A 23181-nucleotide genomic window follows, 5' to 3' on the forward strand; every position below is an offset into this window, starting at 1 on the left:
TTCTGTGTGACAAGGTGAAATAGTCAGTGGAGTTTTCCTCACTGCTGCCAAATTAGATTTTTGTCATAGGTTTACTGTTAATAATGACATAATAGGTTGATGCATATTAAGAAAATGCCCTGCTGGTGCTAAAATCTTTTTTCCTCCTGACTGTTACTTGAAGAAATCAGTGACAATGATCAGAACAATAATGTACAGCACAATGTCTCCCAAGTGTACCAAATTGTCTGGAAGAGTAGACATAGCTTGTTAATGTGACCCTCGTTCCAGTGTAGCTGTGAAATTTAAGGTAACTGGTCTAGATTATTGTTAAAACCTCTTTGGAGTTCCACAGCACAAAGAATCCATCCCACAAGTCACCAGTCCATTGACAGCTATTTGTTTTAAGGCTAATGCGTCTGGAGAGTTCATCTGTAAGTGTCTGACATGTTTATTGGATTTTTTCAGCCAAAATTCATGTAACAGAATGTAGACTAAGAATCTGACAGGGAAAGACTGTGACTCTGACAGCTTTCCTATTATGTAGAAGACAGCCATTGTGAACCTCTATGTAATAAATAACTCAATAGCTCAAATATTGCCGTTCTCCATTACAGGTGTAATTAGTGTGACTGTAGAATCAAACTCTTCTTTTTCTTTGTTAATAGTTGCAAGCTAAATGTGCTGACCTGCAAGCAGGCTGTAGTGAAGCAAAGAAGACATTGACTGAGGTAATCTTGCTTTTTTCCTCTTTTGTAAAATGTAACATTTCTTCTGCTTTCGTCTTCAGGGAACATATCATGCATATAGGAGGATGAAAAGAACGAATTTAGAATTTGTGAATGTGTGATAGTAGTGGTAATAATATTAAATCTATAACACTACTTTTCTCATCCTTTCTTTTATATCAGGGGTAGACAAACTTTTTGGCCCGAGGGCCACATGGGGGTTGCAAAACTATATGGAGGGCTAAGTAGGGAAGACTGTGCCTCACCAAACAGCCTGCCCCCCGCCTCCTATCTGCCCCCTCCCACTTCCCACCCCCTGATTGCCCCCGTCAGAATCCCTGACCCATCCAATGCTCACTGCTCCTTGCCTCTGACGCCCCCTCCTGGGACCCCACCTCCTATCCAATGCCCCCCTCCTGGGACCTCACCCCCTATCCAACGCCCCCTTCTCCGTGTCCCCTGACTGCCCCGACCCCTGATTGGCCCCCTGGGACTCCCATGTCTATCCACTCCCCCAAAACCTCCGCCCCATCCAACTGCTCCCTGTCCCCGGACTGCCCCCCCAACTCCCGACCCATCCAACCCCCCCTGCTCACTGACTGCCCCAACCCCTATCCATACCCCTGCCCCCTGACAGGCCCCCTGGGACTCCCATGCCCTATCCAGCCTCCCCTGTTCCCCATTCCCTGACTGCACCGACCCGTATCCACACCCCTGACAGGGCCCCCAGAACTCCCATGCCCTATTCTACCCCACCCCTGTTTCTCTGGCTGGCAGGAGTGGTGGGCCAGAGCGCTGGCAGCGTGGTGTGCTGAGGCTGTGGGGGGTGGGGCAGGGGTTCAGGGGCCGGGCAGGATGTTCCTGCGGGCTGGATGTGGCCTGCGGGCCATAGTTTGCCCACCTCTGTTTTATATAGTTAACATGCAATATTAGACAGACAAGTTGTATTTCTTTGAAACTGGTATTGACCCTACTTTCTTTTATTGCTGCACAGGCAAATTATACATGAAGGGTGGGATTTTGAAAAGCTCCCACTGAGTAATGTTTTGAAAATCAAATCAGAGTCCTAATAGCATAAAGGGGATTTTTTTTCTGATCATTTTTGGGACACTGAGGAGAATACTTCTGGTTGAGAGTGAAGTGGGATCAGGATATAGGCAGACTATAGACATATATTGGTGTACAGAAACTACTGGAGTTGTGGCTCATGAAACTAACTCATCTCATTCTGTTGAAACTGTGGGTGTAGTTAGTTTGCTGATGCCAGTTTGTTGGTTCCCTGCATGGTTTTGAGGAGATAAAGCAGTAAAACAGTGGATGGTTACAAGTTCAGGCGCCTCTCAATTCCATCAAAAATAAACACTTTTTTTTTTAAATTATTTTGCTGGTCTGGCTGCCTCTCTGGATTAGTAATAGAATATATAGAATCTTTCATCTCTTGGTCATCGTTTTGACTTTTAGCCCAATTTGGTCAAGGCTAAAGATTGTTTCCATCTGATAGCTGTTGGATATCTAATTTGAAATCCATTCCAAATAAATGGGTAGCCAAGTCCCCAACCCCAATGACTAACTCAGCAGTAAGACTAAGAATTAAATGGGTAGAGAAATTAACTGTTACCTATAGAGATGATCCTTCCCCACCAGCATTGACACATGTGGAGAGGAAAACCAGCGTTTTTGCTGGGTGGTTCTGCAACCAGTGCATTGGATTTGAATACTTAGATTTGATAGAACTGCTAGTACAGTACCATGCTGGCTCAGCTAGGCACTTAATCCAATGCTGTTTAATCTAAATACTAGAGCTCGTCAGAACATTTTCAATTACATTTCATTTTGCTGTTTTGTTGAATCCAGAACTTTTTGATGAAGTTTTTGTTGGGACAGATTTCTTGATTCAGGGGCTCTCTGGTAACCTGAGGCTTTCATCTCTAGAAAACCTACATTTTGACACAATTCCATGTCATGAAAATATTCAAAAAGTTTCGGTTTCATTCCCATGTGGAACAAAAACAAATTTTGAAAGCTGCCACAAAATGGTATTGTCATTGTCCTCTGGACAGCTCTGTAAATACCATGCAGTTTACTGGGCATAGGTGTTTTGGATGGGATCCCTAAAACAAAGGTCTTGTCTGTTCTGTGTGGCCATTAAAGATCCCATAGTGTGTTTTGTATGATAAATGGCTGGCCCCATGTAACTGACCATACTCCCCTTCACGTATGGGTCAATTGGATTCCACCCTTCACCCTTGGGATTACTGCTTTTCAATGCTTTTTTCATATAAATAGAGAGAGAGAGAGATAGTATAGGAAATAGTGTCCTTTCAGGACAGAAGATGCTATGCATATATAAGTACTCATAATCTCATCCATAGGGACTCTTCCCTCCACGACTGTCAGTGAGTATGTCTGCACTGCACACTAAGCCCAGGTCTGTGGGACTCTGTGAATACAAGCCCATGCCTGAGCATACTACATTGTGAACTTGGTTTACAAGTGGTGGACCAAGATGTCTCAGCCATGCTGACATGTCCATGCTGCACTACACAGACCTTCTGATTTGGGTCTGCAGCTTGTCTGATTTCCACCCTGCAAAATAACAGTGCTTGATCCTGAATCTCAGTAGGACTCAGTCTCTGACCCACCTCAGTAGCAGGGTCCTAAAGCCTGGGTCCTGAGTATTCACTAATAGGAGGAGGAAAGAGAACTGTTGTAAAAAACTCTGTAGAAGGCCATTAAATCAGAAGAACAAAAGCAGCAAAGTACAGAATGATCTATCCGATTTTTAAGATTGACATGCAGTGCAGTTTTAGAAATGATCAGTATTTAGCAGTTGGCATTTGGATCTGTAGCGTTGGTTTCATAATCTGGTATAAATTTGCTGTAATATAGAGAGCCTTAGTTCATTTTGTACATAAATCCATACATATCAACATAAGGTTACCAAGGAAATGAACAGAAATGTAATTGCAACACCATATTAAATGTAGGGAACAAAGAAAGAGTCTGTGATGCCATGCAAACACAATAAAAATGTGATTAGATGTTAATTGTAAAGTTTTTTTAATGTCTTTCCTGAACCTTTCTACATGTCGTTCATTCTGACTTTAAAGTATGTTTACATTTAAAATATTAGGAGTAGCCCTAGGAGGTGGTGTGAGTTGGAGAGACCTTTCTGAGGCCTTCTCTAGGTTAGATATAAAAGCTGGGATGTTTACATCGTTGTTGTTTAGTCCATGCTAATTAATACCTTCCAGTACTCTAGTCCAGACCAAGCTGTTGTACTTCAGCATGTGCGCAGCTTGGCTGAGCTAAAACCTTGGCTCCCTTCTGAGATTTAAGCTGATCAGTATAGTTTGTACCAGTGGTCATACATCCCCGTCCTTCCTCTTTGCTACCTGGGGCTAGTAATTTACTGCTGGCCTCCACTAACAGCAAAGTACAACTCCCCCACACTTGTTCAACTTCTTGGACTAGTAAGAAGGGAAAGTGTAGCAAAGACTCCCTACATTCCTCTGCTCCTCCCTCTCCACACACTGCAGGGAAGGAGTAAGCACTTTACTAGCTCTGCTTAGTCCTATGTCCCTGCACTTAGGGTCCAGGCAGCCCATATAGGTGTTTAAGGCAGATTCTGATTCCCCTGTGTAGGTATACAGTCTGAATCACAGTTTTATGCTTAGATGGCGGGCTACAAAAGTTCATTGGAAGAAGAAAGAGGGAAGTCTTGAATCAGTCAGTTAGAATATTTCTTTTCTACAACCCCAATCTGATTTTAATTTTAGATAAGTTTTTTTTAAACAACATGATCTGTTGAACTTTCACATTTTGTTCCAAGACAAGGTTTTTGTGACTGACCCATACATCCCTGAAAAAAATGAAATATGACAATTTTGCTTGTATGTAGATAGGTTCCAAAATTAAGAGAGACAGGAGCATTTGGTACAGTCTTGTGCAATTTAGAATTCATTTATCCATCTTGCTGTGGAAGAGGGATTGTACATGTTGATTTGGGAGGGCAAGGTAGAGGGCAAGTGCAATGGTCAGTAAATTCGTCATATTTGCAGTATTCATACCTGGTAAGGAAATTCTGCTAACCTTGGAAAGAAATCTTACTTGTTAATGATGGCTAAGAAATAGAGCCAAAGATTTTAGGGAATTCTCTAAAGCTTTTATTTGTAGAAAGCTTATTTCCTTGGCTTCATTGTGTGGGAAGGCAGAGAAACATGAATCATTCTGTGTGTGCAAATGTATTTACATGTTTTATTAATTGCATCCCTTAGGTTAAGAGTTGCAGTGATCAATTGGACAAGGAGCTGGCAGCCTTAGAAACGGTGGAATCCCAAGCAGATTCTAGGTATGTTTTCTTCCTTTATGTGACTTATGATCATTGCAAACTGCTGGCATTGGCAATGTAGTATTCAGTGCTTATTTCTTATTCAGCCTAAATGTATAATTAACGTATGGCTGTGAGGAGTCTGTTTTCAGCTTAGTGAACAGCAGTGTGGTGGGATCTCTGGGGTGCAGCCTGGGACTGTGGGACTGCTGTGCCCCCTTATCCCCTCCAGCCTCGGCTCTCTCTGACAGTGCCATGCTAGTGACCAGCAGCAAATGCTCCAGGTGCTGTTATCACTCAGCACAACCGCATGTGGAGCCCCACACCCAGCTGGATTGCATGAATGCTCCCAGAGCCACTCATGAATCACACAGAGAAAGGCATCAGAGCCAAATCCTCCCAGCACTGTACCTCAGGAATATACCGTCTTGCACTGCTCAAGACGAGCAGTGCAAATTTATTAATTGGTTCACCACTTCATCAATGGGAAGGGATCTACACCAGCCTTTGCGAACTTGAGCAGTTTTGCCACATGCTTCAGGCAAACTCACTGGTAAAGATAAACAGTTAAACAAATTTATTGACTAGGAAAGATAGATTTAAGTGATAGGCAAAAAGTCAGTTAGTTACCAAAAGAAAAGAAAATATAAGCATGCAGTCTAAACTGTCAACCCTATTAGACTTGGCAACATCTAGATTAAGCAGTTTTTCTCACCCCACTGGATATTGCAGTCCTTTATATACAGGTTTGTCCCTTAAACCTAAGCCAGCCTCCTCTGTTGGAGTCTTCAGTCATCTTCTGAGTGTCTTGGTGGGGGTAGGAGAAAGGCCATGCATGGGGCCCTGTGTTCTGTTTTATACTCAGTCCCATGTGCTTGGGGAACACAAGTCCAGGCCTGTCTGGTGGGCATTGCTGAATCTTCAGGCAAGGTTGAGCAATTCCCCTGGTGTGGCCTTGCCTCATGCAGGTGAGTCATTGAATTGTAGCTCCCTTGCTGGACAATGGCTGTTGATGGGTTGTATGTTGGTTACTTTCCTTGCTGTTGCCTCTGGGGAGCTAATATCTGGGTGATTTCCCCAGTTTACAGAATGTTTTAGTGACCACCATACAACACAATTCTCATAACTTATATGCATTAATGATACACATATATGGACAGAGAAATCACTTTCAGCAGATCATAACCTTTCCCCTGATAACTTACAAGGCATGCTTTGTATGCAAGATCACGATTATATGAAAATGAGGACCATGGGGGTTACAGTCTACTCCCCCAAGGTATAGAATGTCACAGTGGGTGCTTGATGTCCAAGTGATTTCAGGTAGCGTGGTTCCTGCTAGTTTCATGTGCATTAATGATATAAATATATGGATAGAGGAATGCCTTTCAGCAGATCATAACCTTTCCCCTGATACCTCACATGGCCTGCTTTATATGCAATATCACAATTATATACAGATGGGGAATATGGGGGTTACAAGACGCTCCTCCAAGGTATAGAATGTCTCAAGCAGTTTTACAGTTAGACAAAAAGAAAAGCACCCAGCTTATTACTACAGTGGACTTAAATTCTGTATTTTTTTTGTTCTGCAAAATGTTAGCATAGTTAATTGACAATAGCCAGTTTTAGAATGTGAAACAAATCTCATAATCTTAAATGAAGAGTGAACAGCAGAATGAGTTGGGTATCACAAACTATTAAATTTCCAATTGCTTGATTTGTGATAAATGTGGCTGGCTTGTTTATTTTATCTTTAATACTCTTTACCTTTTAATAAATAAATGTCTCATGTTTCTCCCTTTCTCTGGGACAACCTGGAATTTCAGAAGTCAAGAAGATGTAGGATGAGTTACCATTTAGAGTTCCACAAAGGGGAGAAGATTTTTTCAAAGGCATAAATAGAAGTTAAGACCCCAGCTCCAATTGAAAGTTAGTAGAAGTTAGGAACTCCTATTTGAGCCTTTAAAATTTCACCCAACATGACCATAATCAGCTATTAAAAATGAAACTCTTCCTTTTTTGGAGAAGTTTAGGTATGTACTACAACCAGAGGGGCCCAAGACTGATTTGACAAGAGGATAAAGCCTCCCTATCCATTCTCCCCGCGTCCCTTCTCAAAGCTCAAGTCTTGAAGAAAAAAAAACTACACTATATATCAGATGGCAGGCGGCACTTCCAGAACTTTTTATAAATAATAGAGGACTGGAGGGAAGCATCATGAAAGCATTAAAATCTGTGCAGTATTATTTTGCATGGCACCATAAAGATATTTGTGTTTTGTTAGTTTAGCTCAGTGGCAGGGAAACTTATTTAAAATTAACCTTGTTCTAATAGTTTCGTTTTTCTTGTTTTAAATTTAGAAACTGAAAAAATTAATGTAGTTCGCTGTGTCTTCTAATTTAGCATATTGCAGAACCTACGAGCACTGGTGGCTATGAATGAAAATCTCAAAAGTCAAGAGCAAGATTTCAGAGCACATTGTAGGGTAAGTGTGTCTCTCTCTGTCTCTCTATCTTGTTACATGAAGATTGATCAAAAATTGGTAAATGTTGTTGTCCACCGCCACCTGCCCTGTAGTAGGTTTGTTTGTTGCCATTTACTGGTAATATCAGATCTGTTTTGAATAATGCCTACCCGGTCCATGACAGGATTGTGGAGAATCACATAGATCTGTCATCTAATGTATCTCTGAAACTAGGCTGGACAACCCTGCAGGTCTAGCTCTGGATTATCCAGAAGTGCTCGCCACTGGTCTTTAGATACAAATGAATAGGTGATTGATTTTTGTGTCCTTGCAAAGGGTATCTAAACTGTGGCATCTGTCAAAGTTCTGTCTTGTGTTACATATCATTCAGCTTGCGTAGTACAGAAGAGGTATATTGGAAGGATCATTTCTAAATGTAGGTAATAGTGTCATCAATATGTTGATGCACAGTTACGTGTCGTCTTACTCCATGAACCATGCTACGAAGAACACTTATTCAATGTTGGGCTTAGCTACATTAGATACCCATCTATCTTATTCACTGAGACAGCTTAGTCTCCTCTTGGACAGTGCAGCTAACAGTGCCCAGGACCTACTTCTTGGTCAAGGGCCACTGGGTTTGGAAAACCCACCAGAAGAGAGAAGCCCAAGATCAAGCTTATGCTCTGATAAATTAGTTAGTATCTAAGGTGCCACAAGTACTCCTTTTCTTTTCACTTTCAGAGTATGTTTCAATTTCAGTGCATAATTAATGTGTTTTCTGCTCGGTTTGCTGCTATGGTAATGCACACCCTGGAAATATGATAAAAAAGATCAGAGAGAATTGTTTTCCTTCTTTAGTTCTCAGTTCAACAAGAGCTGAAGAGACTTTGTTTAAACATAATGGAAGAAGAAGAAATGTCACCCCTCGGCAGAGACTAAGCATGGAATATTTTAGCCCCAAAGATGAATAATTTGAAATGTTCTGAAAACAGTGTTATGATGGAAATAATTTTGCAGCCTTTAACTTGATTTGGGTGCAGTTGTTGTGAAGGTGTCTACATACTGCAGACCAGTGTCAGAGTGCTGGTATTTTAACATTCCTACATTTCTCCAGTCCTGCTTTCCATATTATGTGTTGCTTAAGATGCATCTAAAGTATATATTCCACAAGTAAGAAATGTGGCTATTTCTACTTGAAAAACAAGGCATGCAGTTTAACATAATGAAGAACATTGGGCTCCTTCTTCCCGTAGCGCAGGGGAAGTTCCCAATACATGTACTTCATGTTTCAGAGTAGCAGCCGTGTTAGTCTGTATTCGCAAAAAGAAAAGGAGGACTTGTGGCACCTTAGAGACTAAGGTCAGTGAGCGAAGTGAGCTGTAGCTCACGAAAGCTTATGCTCAAATAAATTGGTTAGTCTCTAAGGTGCCACAGGTACTCCTTTTCTATGTACATCATGGAGTACTATCTAATGCAGAAGTTATTAAAATACAGATATGGGCTTTCTTTCCTTTTTTTTTTCCTTGAGAAGGTAACTATAATGTTTCTATTGCTTTTAAAGGAAGAGATGGCACGCCTACAGCAAAATATTGCAAGTTTGAAAACCGAAGCAGACGAAAATGGGGAAGAAAAGGTAAACAGCAAATGTCAGAAGGTTTATTTTTAATTAGTATTTAAAAATATTCATTGGATAATTTTCTTCCTGTTTACACCTGTGTTATATTAACTAAAGTCCTGTTGGAATTTGAGACATACAGCCACCAACCTTGCATAACAGATTGACTATCATGCAGGTTACTAGGGTTCAAGAATAGCCTCAGCACTCTTGATCTACTAACTAGTAAACATTAAAAGCAAACCTATAGATAGATAGATATTGAGGTACCTAGTGTCCCCAATCAAACTAGATGCTGTACACACATAATGAAAAAAGGTAGTCCCACCACAAGGAGCAAATCTAAGTAAAAAATATAAGGAACAGGTGTATGCAACAGACAGTGGAGCACGAGGTTACAGTGAAACGCTTATTAGCGTAACAAGTAGCAGTCACTGTGAAACTTTGCTACCATGCATCTATGCTAATAGGAGGGCAGGAGAGTTATAGTAGAGAAAAGTGGAGGCTCAAGTTTAGTTATTTTGTATACCTTGAGATGACTAGAACAGCCTTGATACACTTCTTCCAGAATCGAGTGGGTGGCAGCTCGTGTAACTTGATCCCCCACCTCCTGAACACAACATGCATGGAGAGGAATTGAAACTTCAGACTTCTTGGTTAAAGCTTCACATGAAAGATATGATTTGGAAAGCCACAAAAGCTGGGAAATGCAGAGCAAATACCAGCCCTGCACCAAATTTATCTCTGTAACTTATTCAAGGAAGTTAAAGTAAATGGTTTAAGGAGATGAGAACAGAACGATCTTAAATGCCTGGTGCCTGTGCTATACCTCAATATTGCAGAAGATATTAAAAATGAACACAACAGAAATGCTTTTTAACTAGCCTCTTTAGGATTTGAAACAGTTTAAGAACAAAACTTCTACCTGTCTGCCCCCACCCAAAGCCTGAACAAACCCCAGTGTGTGGTTTTCAGCTACTGGTGCTGTGTGAGCACTAGGGCGGAGTGAGACAAGAGGGAGGGAGAATAAAGGGGATCTTGTGCATGGATAATATAGGGCTAACATGACATGGGGAAATCTTGTACAGGCCCTGTCCCAGAGGGTGAATTGCACCTAGATATGATTGATGTAGCTATTATTATTGTTGCGATTATTGGTGTCATGATCACTATTATTGTGGTGTTGGTGGTGATCACTGGTTAAGTGCCTACTTGTGCACTTGGCACTGTCCAGGCACCTAGATGGTCCCTGGCCAACAAAGCTGAAAGGCTAACAGAAACCTAAGGACAACACAGTGGGAGAATCAAAAGAAGATGGTGATAACTTGGGGACCCCATCCTGTATAGAATTATGCATATGCTTAACTTAACACAGATGAGTAGTCTCATAGAAGTCGTTGATCACAAATGTATTGATGTCAATGGATTTACTCCAGTTTCGCACTTGTGGTAACTGAGACCATAATCTGACTCATAATTTTTATGTTTTAACTGCATGTTACCGGACTTTACGATTGTCCCTTTGGAGGTGGTGTTCTCCAGTGAAAAGGCTACTTAAAAGCAATCTAAAAAATATATATGGCCTAAAAGCTAGTAAAATATGCAATTATTTATGTAGTGTAAATGACATTCAGAACTTAAATTTTGTTTTTCATACAGTTTCGTTAACCCATTCTCCTTAAAATAATATAAAAATGTTGACAATATTTTGGATGTCCTTAAAGGTGAACAAAATAAAGATTCCAATCTGTTTTTTTAATAATTGCTGACCAAAAGCCTCTCTCTTTTTTAAGACTGTGGTTAAATTCTGTTGATTTGCTGTTAATCAGAAATTATCTTTGGTATCTCAAATTTTAGGAACCTAATAAGATAATAGACCAGCAATACAAAACTGAGAAAGATAAGCTACAAAAGATCAGACTATTACTGGTGAGTACAAAGTGATTTTTTGTTTGTGTTTTTTGGCAAACTTACTAGGGCAGAATTTTTGAAGTTTTCTTAGCTAAGCACTTAAATGTATTTCTGTAACTTTCTTCAACATTTGTAAGTGTAAGCAAGTACCTTTATAATTAATAGTGAAATATATCTTGAGGCTTAATCAAACTTACCAGATATATTAACTCTCGTTTGTGCAGGTATTTTTTAATTAGCTTATTTAGCAGGTTATTTCTAAATCTTGCTACCTTTTATCCATTTAAAATGAGAGCTGGGCCCTTTTTTCTCCCTTCCTTTCTCTCAGGCCCGAAGAAATAGAGAGATAGCTATTTTACAACGCAAGATTGATGAGGTACCCAGCAGAGCGGAGTTAACTCAGTATCAGAAGAGATTTATCGAACTTTATGGTCAGGGTACGTATATCAAACAGAAATGTACTCCTGGAGTCTAACCAGTGGAAGGAGCGTAATCACATTATAGGCTTATGGTGCATGACAACAGCACCTGCTAATTCTGCTCTATTTAACGGTCATTGGACATTCACATTGTATACCCCTCTTTTCAAGATTTTATAAACTGGCTATAAAAATTCCCTGGAGGCTGAAACTTGATGCACAAGATCTCTGGAGTAATTTTCTTTTGTTTGCAGTAGGTTCAGTCTCTTGGATCAATGATTAGTGTTTAGAAAGCCCTTAATCCACTGTTTACAGGGAAAGTCTCTACATCTGACTCATGTTTTATTAATCACAGTTAACGTTGGTTTACCATTTTTTGTATGACGTACGTGCGTGTGTGTTTTCTTTATAAGTATGTGGTTCTGACCCAAACAATGTCAAGATATCAAGATAAGGCTGGCTCTCTTAAACACCTCATGTCCCCTTTTATTGCTACGGGTTAGAGGAGTTAAAACAGAAAATTGTCAGGTTTTACAAATGTGCTGTGATATCTAGGCAGAAGAAGAATGTGAGCCTTGTCTCTAAATGTTTAATCTTTAATTCAGGTATCATGGCCCAAATTTTAGAAGTGTGTATGCACCCAGATAATGAAATTGTGCATGCAAATTAACCATTCTGCATATATGCTTCTAAATTTGGTCCTGTAATCATGGTGTCAGGAAAGGAGGAATGCATACTATGCATCTGTTGGTATGTATATACTATATGTTGTGTGTGTGTGTGTGTGTGTGTGTACAGATGTGAACAGTGCATAATCAGACATATACACAAACAGTATATAATGACAGGTTTCAGAGTAGCAGCCGTGTTAGTCTGTATTCGCAAAAAGAAAAGAAGTACTTATGGCACCTTAGAGACTAACCAATTTATTTGAGCATAAGCTTTCGTGAGCTACAGCTCACTTCATCGGATGCATTCAGTGGAAAATACCATCCGATGAAGTGAGCTGTAGCTCACAAAAGCTTATGCTCAAATTGGTTAGTCTCTAAGGTGCCACAAGTACTTATTTTCATTTAGAGTATATAATGTTACATATACACACAAACTGTTTTTTAAAAGAACATTAAGGTTGCTTTGTCAAGAACTCAAAAGTTAGGAAATGCCAGAATTAAGGTTGCTAGTGCAATTTTAATGGTTTCCCTTTTGCATATGCATTGTAATAGTCTTTAATTACATGAGTGCATACTTTTTTTTTTTGCACAGCAACCCAGCCTCCTTCAGTGCACAGAATGGACGATACTTATTTAGTTAACAACTATTCAATATTTTGTTTTCTCGTCATTGTTCAATGTATGGCCCCAGGACCTATTTGCTGCACACTATTTAAATCCTGCTGTATAGACAGAGGCTGTTAATTTCCTTATGGGATTTTCTATAGTGCTCATCCTTGTGGTATCTGAAAGCTTGACAAATATTCATGAATTTATTTTCACAATACCTCTGTGAAATGAGAAGGTATTATCCCCATTTTACAAATGGGTACAGAGGCCCCATATGGTCTTTCATTGCTCTGTTTTTCTTTTGTTTTCAGTGTCAGCAACTCACAAAGAAACCAAGCAGTTCTTTACCCTCTATAATACATTGGATGATAAGAAGGTATATTTAGAAAAAGAGGTAAGAACATGTTTTTAAATGTTTAGCCCATGATAGGAGAATAGGATGCTGCTGAGTTTGTGTACAAGGCACTGGATTAAGCCTTGTCTATGCAGGGTACAGATAATTATCTCAAAAGGTCAGCACTGAGAAGAAATTGACTTGGGTCTAAAACTGTTTACAGAATGTTTGTGGAAATCTTTGGTTTGTTTGGTTTAATTCTGTTTAGGAAAATTTCTGCTTGTGTATTTTGTGTGTATATATGTGTTTTGTTTTTTTTAACAGAAGGGCCAATACCAGAAATAGATACCAGAATTACTCAATTTAGGCTCAAAAGGTAAATAAAATTAGGATACTGACACACATCATTTAAATTTTGGCTTCACAAAATCAGATTAACCTGGGGGTTAGTGATCCAGTGTCTGCATTAGTTTAGGGACCAATGCTACAGCCAGTGATTTCAGTTATCAAAGTAAATTGACATCAATGACAGCAAGATCTTAGGGTCTGATTCTGTTCCCCTTGAATTCAGCGACAGAACCTTTCTTGACTTCAAGGGGGCACGACCAAGCCCTTATTTATCATGAAAACACACTCTTCATTAAAGAGTTCTTCTGCTTCTACTCCCTATTCCTCCTCCTTCCCCCATCCAGAAATTAGAGCCAAATTCCTCTCTGGGGTAACACACAGTGGACTTACGCCAACAATGAATTTAACCCTTCTGTGATGTTACAGGTAAACTAGACTTCAGTGAGGACTGGAGGAATAAGTAGGAGCAGCAAATACATTTCTGATAAAGATCCTAGCTCCACATGACTGTTTTTCCATAATAAAGGATTTACTGGCATTTCAAAGTTTGTAAAACATCAGCAATGCTTTACTGGTTACTTTGAAGCATCTTCGGTTACTTAAATGTCATGAATCCTACATCAGTAAATAAAACAACATCTTAATCCGTAAAGATTGTTTTAACAGTTGTTCACATGGGTTTTTGTAAACAGTTCTAATGATGTTATGGTGAGATGAAAATATACATTGCTTTCTTCAGTAAAATAAATGATAGCACAACAAGATTCGCATTAGCTGGTAAAAGTCTGACATTGCATGCTTCTCATTGCATTTTAATGAAACAAGAACAGAACATTGTTTAAATACCTTTACGAAGGCAGCCACTACTTGCTTTGTGTAACAGATGGTACCTTTACGGTACCATTAAGTAAGCATCTCTGTTCTCTAAGAGGAGGGGTAGCATAGAGAGCTGCAATCTAAAAATCCATCATCTTTTTCCTGAATAGTAGATTCTGACAAATATAAACTAGATATGAGTATTTGAATCAGCTGAGAGAATCAGGAATTCAATTTCCCTTTGAGGAAACAGTTGATTCTGACAGTCCTTGCCATGAAAATCATCTGAAAAAACAGATTAAAAAGTCAAGAACTCCGATATATGTGTATGTGTATACTGTGCCGGTAACATGTTCCAAAATGCAAGACCTGTTTTGTCCTTTCACAGTTCCCTTAGTTAGTCTATGGTGACCTAAGATCTGCCCATAACAGCCCTGGAAAGTTACTCAGTAGGAAAGAATGAGTTATCAGTTAGTGATGGACAAGGGTCTAAAGGTTTGGAAATTTTGGTTTCTGATAGGCATCCAAAGTTCAGAAGTGAAATCATCTGTTAAAGTCAATAGCAAAACTCATTGACTTCAGTAGGGCCAGGATTTTGCTATATGCAAAGTTTATTCAGCATTATCAACACTTCCTTGAACTGACAACCCTGCAAGACTGGGCTTTATACAGATTTACTGAAGTTCTTTGTTTCTGTCAGTGTGGGAAAAGCCACCAAAACAACCTTCTGATTTTGCTGTAATGAATTAGATGAATTAAGACTCTACACGTGTACCTTTGTTTAAGAGGTGGCTGCAGCCTTTGCCCATGGCACTATGGAGAGTGTTCTATTGTAATGCAAATATTGTAGCTTAGATTCTGACATTCGGATAACTTCTGTGAAGTTCCAGTTCAGCAAAGCACATAAGGAAGTATGCCTAAATACTGTGCTGAATCAAGCAATACAGCTGAGAATGTATTTTTTTTTAAATTAGGCCAATGATCATCAAAGTAGGACATCCTACTGTTTTCTAACTTACCTGTATTGATGATTGACATGATCTCCATAAAATGACATTCCTAGGATATCTACAGTGTATTTATCATTGAATATTTCTGTTTTTCTAAATGTAGTCAACATGTCATTTATATAAGATCAGTAAGACAAAATTATCACAGCACTGTAGATGTAGTTTATCTCTTGGTCTGATAAAATTGTCATTATGGTTTTGTCTTCCTCAAAAGCTTTTAAAAATTATCTCCTGGTGAGATCTGATGCTGAATTTTACTAGACAAAGAATTGAGTCAGCTGTATATATTCATGTTTATAATTTAAATCTCTGTTTATATGTTACATGTGGACTATATCGGCAAAACATCTGAACATAGATCCCATGATATGAGAATTATGAGACTAGTGCCAACTGTTAAAGATTTAATCTGTGTTGGGGGGGGGGGAATAATATTACACCATTAATGCTGGGCTATAAATATTTATCTAATACATTCTAAAAAGTTATTACCAAATGCCTTGCTTTATCTGTTTGCATTATATCCATTTTATTTGCCTGAATGATTGTGTTGTACACTATTCTAAATGAACAGACAATTTGCGGATCACATATTCTTTATTTAGCATGGCACATTAAGTAGCAGCTATGAAACTCATGATATTGCTTTAATGTCGTCTGTGGATTAGACTTTACTGCAGATTTTTGTAACATTTACTGAGGGTACAGGCGTACAAACTAATCTCTTTTCACTGATTGCTTCTGAAATAGAAATGAACCTACTAAAGACAGAGATGACAGATTTTAGACCAGAAGTGCTTGATTGTTAAATAATGTATATCAAGGCTAATAGTCTCTTTTCTTTTGTAAAAATATTGAAATGAAACCTGGAGTAGTTTTGCCCAAAGTAACTCAATACTTATTTAAGTACAAACTGTGAGAAGAGTTTTACTTCTACCCTAACTGTATACTTATGAATGCAATTTTAAAAGGCAGCCATAACATACATCAAGGGTTTCCAATGGATTATGCTAATCTCAAGAGATGTCTGAGTGGTTTTTGATGTCAAAAATGTACAATATGGTTTCAGTTTTTTTGTTCTATAAAAAAGGCTTCAGTGAACAAATATTTTGTATTAATATCCTATAAACCAAATGTCCCTTTACCCTTTTGGGTCTTGGTTTTCTTAAGATTCTTTGGAACGTATTTCTTCTTACAAAAAATAAAACAAAAAACCTTGAAGTATTCTGTGTATGGAGTGATTTCAAAATAGTAATGGAATCACTCACTCCTAGGGGTGGAATTGTGACATCAAAGGTATCTATGCTCATACAGTTGATTTTTACAAAATTGGCATAGTATTAATTTTTAAAATGCTATGACTGTTGGGAACCCACTTTCAAATTGTCTTATTTTTCCCACTGACTTCGTAGATATGAAATGTAACCCTATAGTTCTCTGTCATGGTCATGAAATACTGCTTTTCATTTGCTAGATATTTTGCAGGATACATTAATGTATGTTATGTAACAACATGGCCCATCCTTAAGGATGGCTTGGTTTGTTAGTATTGACAGAAGTAAGCAGAGATGGACTTTTTACCTTTTTTCCAGAGTTGGATAGAATATACTATTTTAGTTATTGTATCAAAGAGAGAGGAAATTTACACCATGAAAATGAAGTAGAATGGGGTGGGAAATGGCTTTTTTTCCTCCTGTTCTACATTGGGACAAAAATGAGACATTTTGAAGTTTTTAACCAAAAAAAATGACACACAGTATCTCTCTCTCTCTCTCTCTCTCGCCTGGTTATTAAGGCATTCATGTGGGAGATTCAGGTTCAAGTCCTTGCTCTGCTTGATTTAGACCAGTGATTTGAACCGGCATCTCCCGCATCCCAGGTGAGTGCCCTGACCACCAGGCTATTTGCTATTTTAGGGTGGTCTCTTGGTCTGGGTTTTGACCAGAAATTCTATCCTGGACCTGAGAAACCTTTTCCCAAAAGTTTTGTTGAAACTGACATATTCTTGCAGAAAGTTGTTGTGGGTTTTTGTTGGGTTTTTTGGTCAGAAAACATTCATTCGTCAAAACAAAAGTTTTGTAAAAAAAAAAAAAAAAAATTGACCTCTAAGTAGTATTCTTAACCTCTAAGTAGTAAGAACAGGATTTCTACACGCTAATAATACTCTTTGAAATCACTGATTTAAATCCATTAGGGTTGGGGCCTGATTCAGCAAACTCTAACATGCAGTGTGCTTATTGCTGTGCCATTGGGAATATGCGCATTAGTAAGCACTAAGTACAGTATTTGCAGAATTGGTTTCTTACAGTACAGATGGCACATTTTCAAACATTCGTCATCAAAAGGCAAAATCGTACTTTGGAAAACCTCACTACTTGTCCACTGGAGACTAATAGGAACTATTCAAAGCTATGATAAAGAATCCCATCAACCATTCCTCTGATTTTCTTTTTCTCTAAATGTGTTGGAGAGAATAATAAGATTCCCAAGCAAGTCTCAATTAGCATTTTGTATGGAAGAGTCGTTCCATATGCTGTTAGGTACAAGCTTGCAAAGGGCCTTTAAATGTGTGTTAATAAAACAAGTAACTATGGAGGAAGTTTTCAAAAGCACAGTTCACGGGTGCCTAACTCTGATTGAAAGTTCATGTGTCTAAAGTGTCATTTGTGCCAACCAGTTGCCTGGTTTGCATGTCTAAGTGAAGTTTTTTTTCCCAAGGAAACACATTCTTTAACAGATCTTTTGAATGCAGTTTTTTCATTCAGGCTCTTTGAAAAAGTGTGGATCTGCTCTGAAAACTGCATTGTGGAATCCCATATATATATAATGGTTTACCTGTCTAATGTGCCTACTTTACTACTAAAGATGTTTGTTCCACTTCAAGGCTTGCAAACACAGTTTGGCCTCCATGAGTTAAACAGGGTCCTTTCATGTATCCTATTATTTTCAGTGATATCAGTTCTGCAGGCCACATGGTGCCCCTTACTACACCTGTTCACCTTAATTGTGTTATACATTCAGCCCTCCTTGACATTTTGTACAACCCTCAAGTGGTTTGGTTTAGGAAGTCTGCCTATATAGCAGACTTTTCGCTGGTGTAGTTGTATTGATATAGTTAAGCTATAACAGATGTGCTGCATTTATGATGTAAGCCCTGCTTTACATTGGTGCAGCTTTTCCACCAGTGCAGATTTCTCTAAATAAACAGGCCTTTAACCCTGCACTAGTTAACAGGAGTGAAAAGCAGTAAAACTGTTTTTGTCACTAATGTAAGCTGATTGTAACTCTCTCAGTACATGCAGATAGCCTCATGTAATGCTCTGCAAAACAAGAAGATGGCATTTTTATACAGCTGACTTTTTTCTGAGCTAAATCACATTTTAAAGTAACTGAAAATCTATGTTGCTGTTGGAGAGGAAGATGTACATTTTCAACTATGTGTTTTTGTCTTCACCAGGTTAACTTGCTGAACTCAATTCATGATAATTTCCAGCAGTAAGTAACTTGAGTCATTAGCTCTTGGTATCTACTCATACATCTATAGTTGGTTGGCAAAATCTGGGTGGAAATTGTTCAAAAATGCTTGCAAAACTTTCTGATTCTTCTTTAAACTTTATACATTTGAAATTTTAATGGCCAGTTCTGAGTAAGATCCAGTACGTTTTGTAATTTTTGATAGCCACATGCTATACCTTGGCACAAATGAAGTAATATAATTACTTAAGAACACATGTGGAATGTATATCTTAATACTTTGCTCTTGGGATTGTATTGTGTTAAATTATGCTTAAATTGCTCACTTAAATTGTAACACTTTTTTCATACTTCTAACTTACTGGCACTTTTAAAAACCTTGTTTGACATATTTGTCAAGTTGGGCTTGTCATATGAAAATAACTACAGACTCCACACGTTTCTTAACTATAACTTAAGCATATGTTTGTCATAGCCCAGAGTTTCTATGACAAACCTCTGTTTAAAAAGTGATGGTTGGATAACAGAAGTCTCGTAGTGAAATCTTGGCCATTGACTTCAGTGTGGCCAGGGTTTCACCCTTCAGCCTGTTGAGCAATACTCCAATGTGAATTTTTACAAATGTACTTCTATCTTTGTCCAGTAAAGTGAAGAATGGGAGAGAAACTAAGGTGTTAAATAGTTCTGAACTATTATTCTGTTATTCAATAGATTGATAATAGCTTGATATTTTAGTGCATGACATATTTTGCTCATCATAATGCAATCATAACTTTTTAAATTTTCCTATGAATTTGAACCCTTTGCTTTTGTTATCCTGATAAAGCCTTGTTTTGACTCTGACCATTTTCTTGCCACGACAAGCAACCACCTCTAACTATAACAGAAACATTTTGAACTTGTTAATTGTAACAAACTAACTAAATATATTGGATACATTCCACTAAAATAGAGTACAGAGATCTGCTTTGTTCAGTGGTGAGATCTCCATTGTACTACTCTCTAGTCAATGGGAAGTTATACTCTTGACTGTTCACTTGGGCAGTTTATTTTTAAAGGTAAAGTGGTTATCTAAAATTACCACAGTTTTAAATTAAGCATGGAATAGAATAACAATTGTTGTACTTTACACCAAAATAATTATGAAATCAGAAATGTAAATTATAACCACTAAAACAAAACTGTGCTTACAGATCTTACTGACATGCCAGTCCTCTAATCCATTCCTGCTTTTCACATGAGCTACTCCTTTCTAAACACTTACTTTGAAACCATGCTTTTGGTCCATCAATAGCTATTATCACTGCACAAAACACTAGCAAAGGGAACAGTCATGCACAAGACAGGGAGATGAACTGGGTGATCTAATAGAGTTGGTGATATATGCCAGTGGACCGATGACAGTTTACATTGGCTGATGATCTGGCCCGTTATCTTTTATCTTGGATTGTCTGAATCTACTTTTTATCCCTTTACACTTTGCAGAAAGCTGTAGTTTTAAGCCCACATATTCATATTGCTTAAGTCTATTTTGAAAGTTCTACATGCAGGATAGATAAAAATTGTAGAGGAAATTCTTGTTTTGTCAAACTCCCTCCCCTCTTAGTCAGTATCCATTTTTCTTCCAGAGCAATGGCCTCTTCTGGTGCTCGTGAGCAGTTTCTGCGGCAGATGGAGCAGATTGTAGAAGGAATTAAACAGAATCGAATGAAGGTTAAACTGTTCCTTCTTGTTTTCTTTGGCAGAAGCTTGGAATTATTTCAGACAAGGCTGAATGGTTAAAAAAAAATTGGTGTGATGAGAGGCAAACTAATTAAACACCTGACAAGTCTCATCATTTCTATTTTGTACTCTTCCTTAAATAAGAGCCTGTAACTAAAATTTTAGTGAGTAGATCAGAACTGCATCTTTATGCCAGCACTTATCTCACTCCAGACAAGTTGCAGTACTTAAATTAGATTTTGGTGTTACAATATGGATCAGTCATAGGGACTCATAGCCTGATTCAACGCCACTGAAGTTGGGAGTTAGGCCTTAGGTGTCCATGGCAGTGGGGTCTGGCCCTCAATGGTCTGCTCTCATGCACATTTCTCCAGTCCCTTTAAGGCTGTTCTTCAGTGGCAGCAGCAGCAAAGCTGAAACTGAAGAACCTATGCACTGGTCCCGAATACATTTTGAAGTTGCTTGTTCCTTTGTAAATATAATGTAATTATTGCCGTTTGGATATCTTAGGTTTTTTTATTTTACTTCTATCTTTGCTTTATTCCTTTCACCTAAAAAAGTATCCTTGATTTCCCCCCCAAATAATGTTATAACACTTGTGAGTTTTAGCCTAGTTAATGACACCATGTCAACCGGTCCTAGTGGGTGAACCCACTGAGATTCTCTATTCTTAAGAACTAAGAATCATGTGTGATGTTAGGATTTTTATAATTGTTCTTTATTTAATTTGAAATCTCAAGCATGACCGAGTATCAGGGAGGAGGCTAGACCAGATGTCACATATTGAGAGTTACAGATTCTCCATACTGTTTCTTTGTTATTGGGATAAATGTCCACACAAGGACTTCCAGATATTAATATGATGAAACCTATGTATAGAGAACATGGATACAGTGGAGTTCAGTTTAGCATGAAGCTCTTCTGTAAAAATGGAGAATTTATTATTAGCCACTGTCCTGGAGGAGATAGGTGTTTCAGTACTTCAAAATTTGCAGTGAATTGCCTCGAATTGTTTGAGCAGTTGTTTTTTAATAGAATGGACAAATTCTGCGTGGCACAGACAGTAGTGAAGTTGGTTATTTGCTTTGTTTGATTTTCCATTAGCAAGCCCATTGAGATCATTTGATTTTGAGGCGTTTATGGACATTATGGAAATATTTCAGAGCAGCATATTTTTTACTCATGAAGTTGGCAGTAATTATGCCTGTTTGTTCTGGAAGGCTGACAAACTCTTTAATGACACTTAATTGCTGCAGCAACAACTCCAAAAATGACAACAATTGTTCAAAGTTGTTCTTCCTCCACCTCTGCTACTCCATAAATTGTTTAATTGGTGACAGCTGAGAAAATAAAAGATTTTTATGGGAGAGTGAGGGAAGAGGAGCCTTATTGATATCTCTTGTACGTACTCCTTCCTTCCTTCCTCTATTATGAATTGACCCCAGCCTCTTAAGACCAGGCAAACCCCCACTGCTCTCCTGTTTGATTCCACTTAAAAAAACAAAAGTTCAGCCATTTAGTTTTCTAGAAAAAAAGATATAGAGTCCGATGACTATCATTGGTTGGTGACAGTACAGCATCTGCAACCACTATGTGAGAGAAGACTCTGAGATCTCAGTCCTGCTGCATTGAAGGCAGAAGTAGTGTTGCCATTGAAGCCATTGTGAGTAGGATAAGGCCCTGAGAGAGCTCATTCTTTCTCTTTAGGTCCCCATGATAGCTGCCTTCTACCTGTCAGATGTCTAATGGAAAAAAGCAAACTTGAAGGGTTCTGTGAGAGTGTGATTTAAACTGGAGTAAATGATGGATTCTCTGTAACTTGAAGTCTTTAAATCATGATTTGAGGACTTTAGTAACTCAGCCAGAGGTTATGGGCCTATTAAGGAATGATGTGCAGAAGGGAAGACTAGAGGATCACAATAGTCCCTTCTGGCCTTTGAGTCTGTGAGAACTGAAATTATCTGAGGAAAGAGACAAAAATGGCTTATTGTTCAAAGAGTAGTTTAGTGGGTACAGAACAATGGCCAATCTTCTCACTGCCACTGTAGGCATATTGGGATAAATATTGGGCATGGTAAAGGGTCGTTGCCCCTGGAGATGGCTTGGCAGGCCTGTCTCCCCACCTTCAACTCCTCCATGCCCTCCTGCCGAGCCAGTGTGGGAATTTGCAGGTCCTTCAAGTAGTGTCCCTATGGGTGCTCCACTGTAGGTATATCTGTGCCCCTGCACCTCTGATTGAAGATTTTAGGTAGCAATGTCCATTTGTCATGCACGTGCACTCTCTCTGCCTCGCGGCTAACTAGCGTTGCATGGGCGAACCACACTTAGTTCCTTCTCAACCGCCCTTGGCCTGAGTTGCAGTGAGTAGCAGTCCAGTTTGCTTACCTCATTTTCATTATAATTGATAGTGTTTTGTTTTGTAGCTTGTTATAGAGTTTCCATTTATTTTTGTAGAATTTCTAGAGCTTCTCTTTTAAGTTTCCCCCCGCCCCCAAAATGGTTCTTTCTCCCTGTTCTCCCCCCACTTTTTTTTTTGCCCAGCTCTTCTGGTTTAAACTATGCCTCTCCTGTGGGGGGCGGGGGCAATACCAGTTATGGACAGACACTCCCACTGCGTCTGGTGCCTCGGAGAGGCTCACATCCCACCAAAGTGCACCTTCTGCCAGCAATTGAAGGCTAGATCCCGAAGGAACCAGGAGTTAAAGTTGAAACTCCTCCTCATAGAGGGTGCTTTTAAACCAGCGT

At 38.8% G+C, this 23181-nt stretch overlaps 1 protein-coding gene across 2 annotated transcripts in view; it reads left to right on the top strand.

Moving 5' to 3' along the window:
* Positions 1-23181, top strand: part of CCDC93 (CCC complex scaffolding subunit CCDC93) — a 103543-nt gene that overhangs the window by 71738 nt on the left and 8624 nt on the right. For both annotated transcript variants that reach the window (XM_073305251.2, XM_073305252.2), the window contains 9 exons: positions 648-710; positions 4985-5058; positions 7444-7525; positions 9069-9140; positions 10980-11051; positions 11362-11470; positions 13044-13126; positions 18698-18735; positions 20343-20427. In XM_073305251.2, coding sequence (XP_073161352.1) covers positions 648-710; positions 4985-5058; positions 7444-7525; positions 9069-9140; positions 10980-11051; positions 11362-11470; positions 13044-13126; positions 18698-18735; positions 20343-20427 — 678 coding nt within the window. The remainder of the gene's footprint in view (positions 1-647; positions 711-4984; positions 5059-7443; positions 7526-9068; positions 9141-10979; positions 11052-11361; positions 11471-13043; positions 13127-18697; positions 18736-20342; positions 20428-23181) is intronic.

This window comes from Lepidochelys kempii, chromosome 11 (genome assembly GCF_965140285.1).
Source record: "Lepidochelys kempii isolate rLepKem1 chromosome 11, rLepKem1.hap1, whole genome shotgun sequence".
NCBI lineage: Eukaryota > Metazoa > Chordata > Testudines > Cheloniidae > Lepidochelys > Lepidochelys kempii.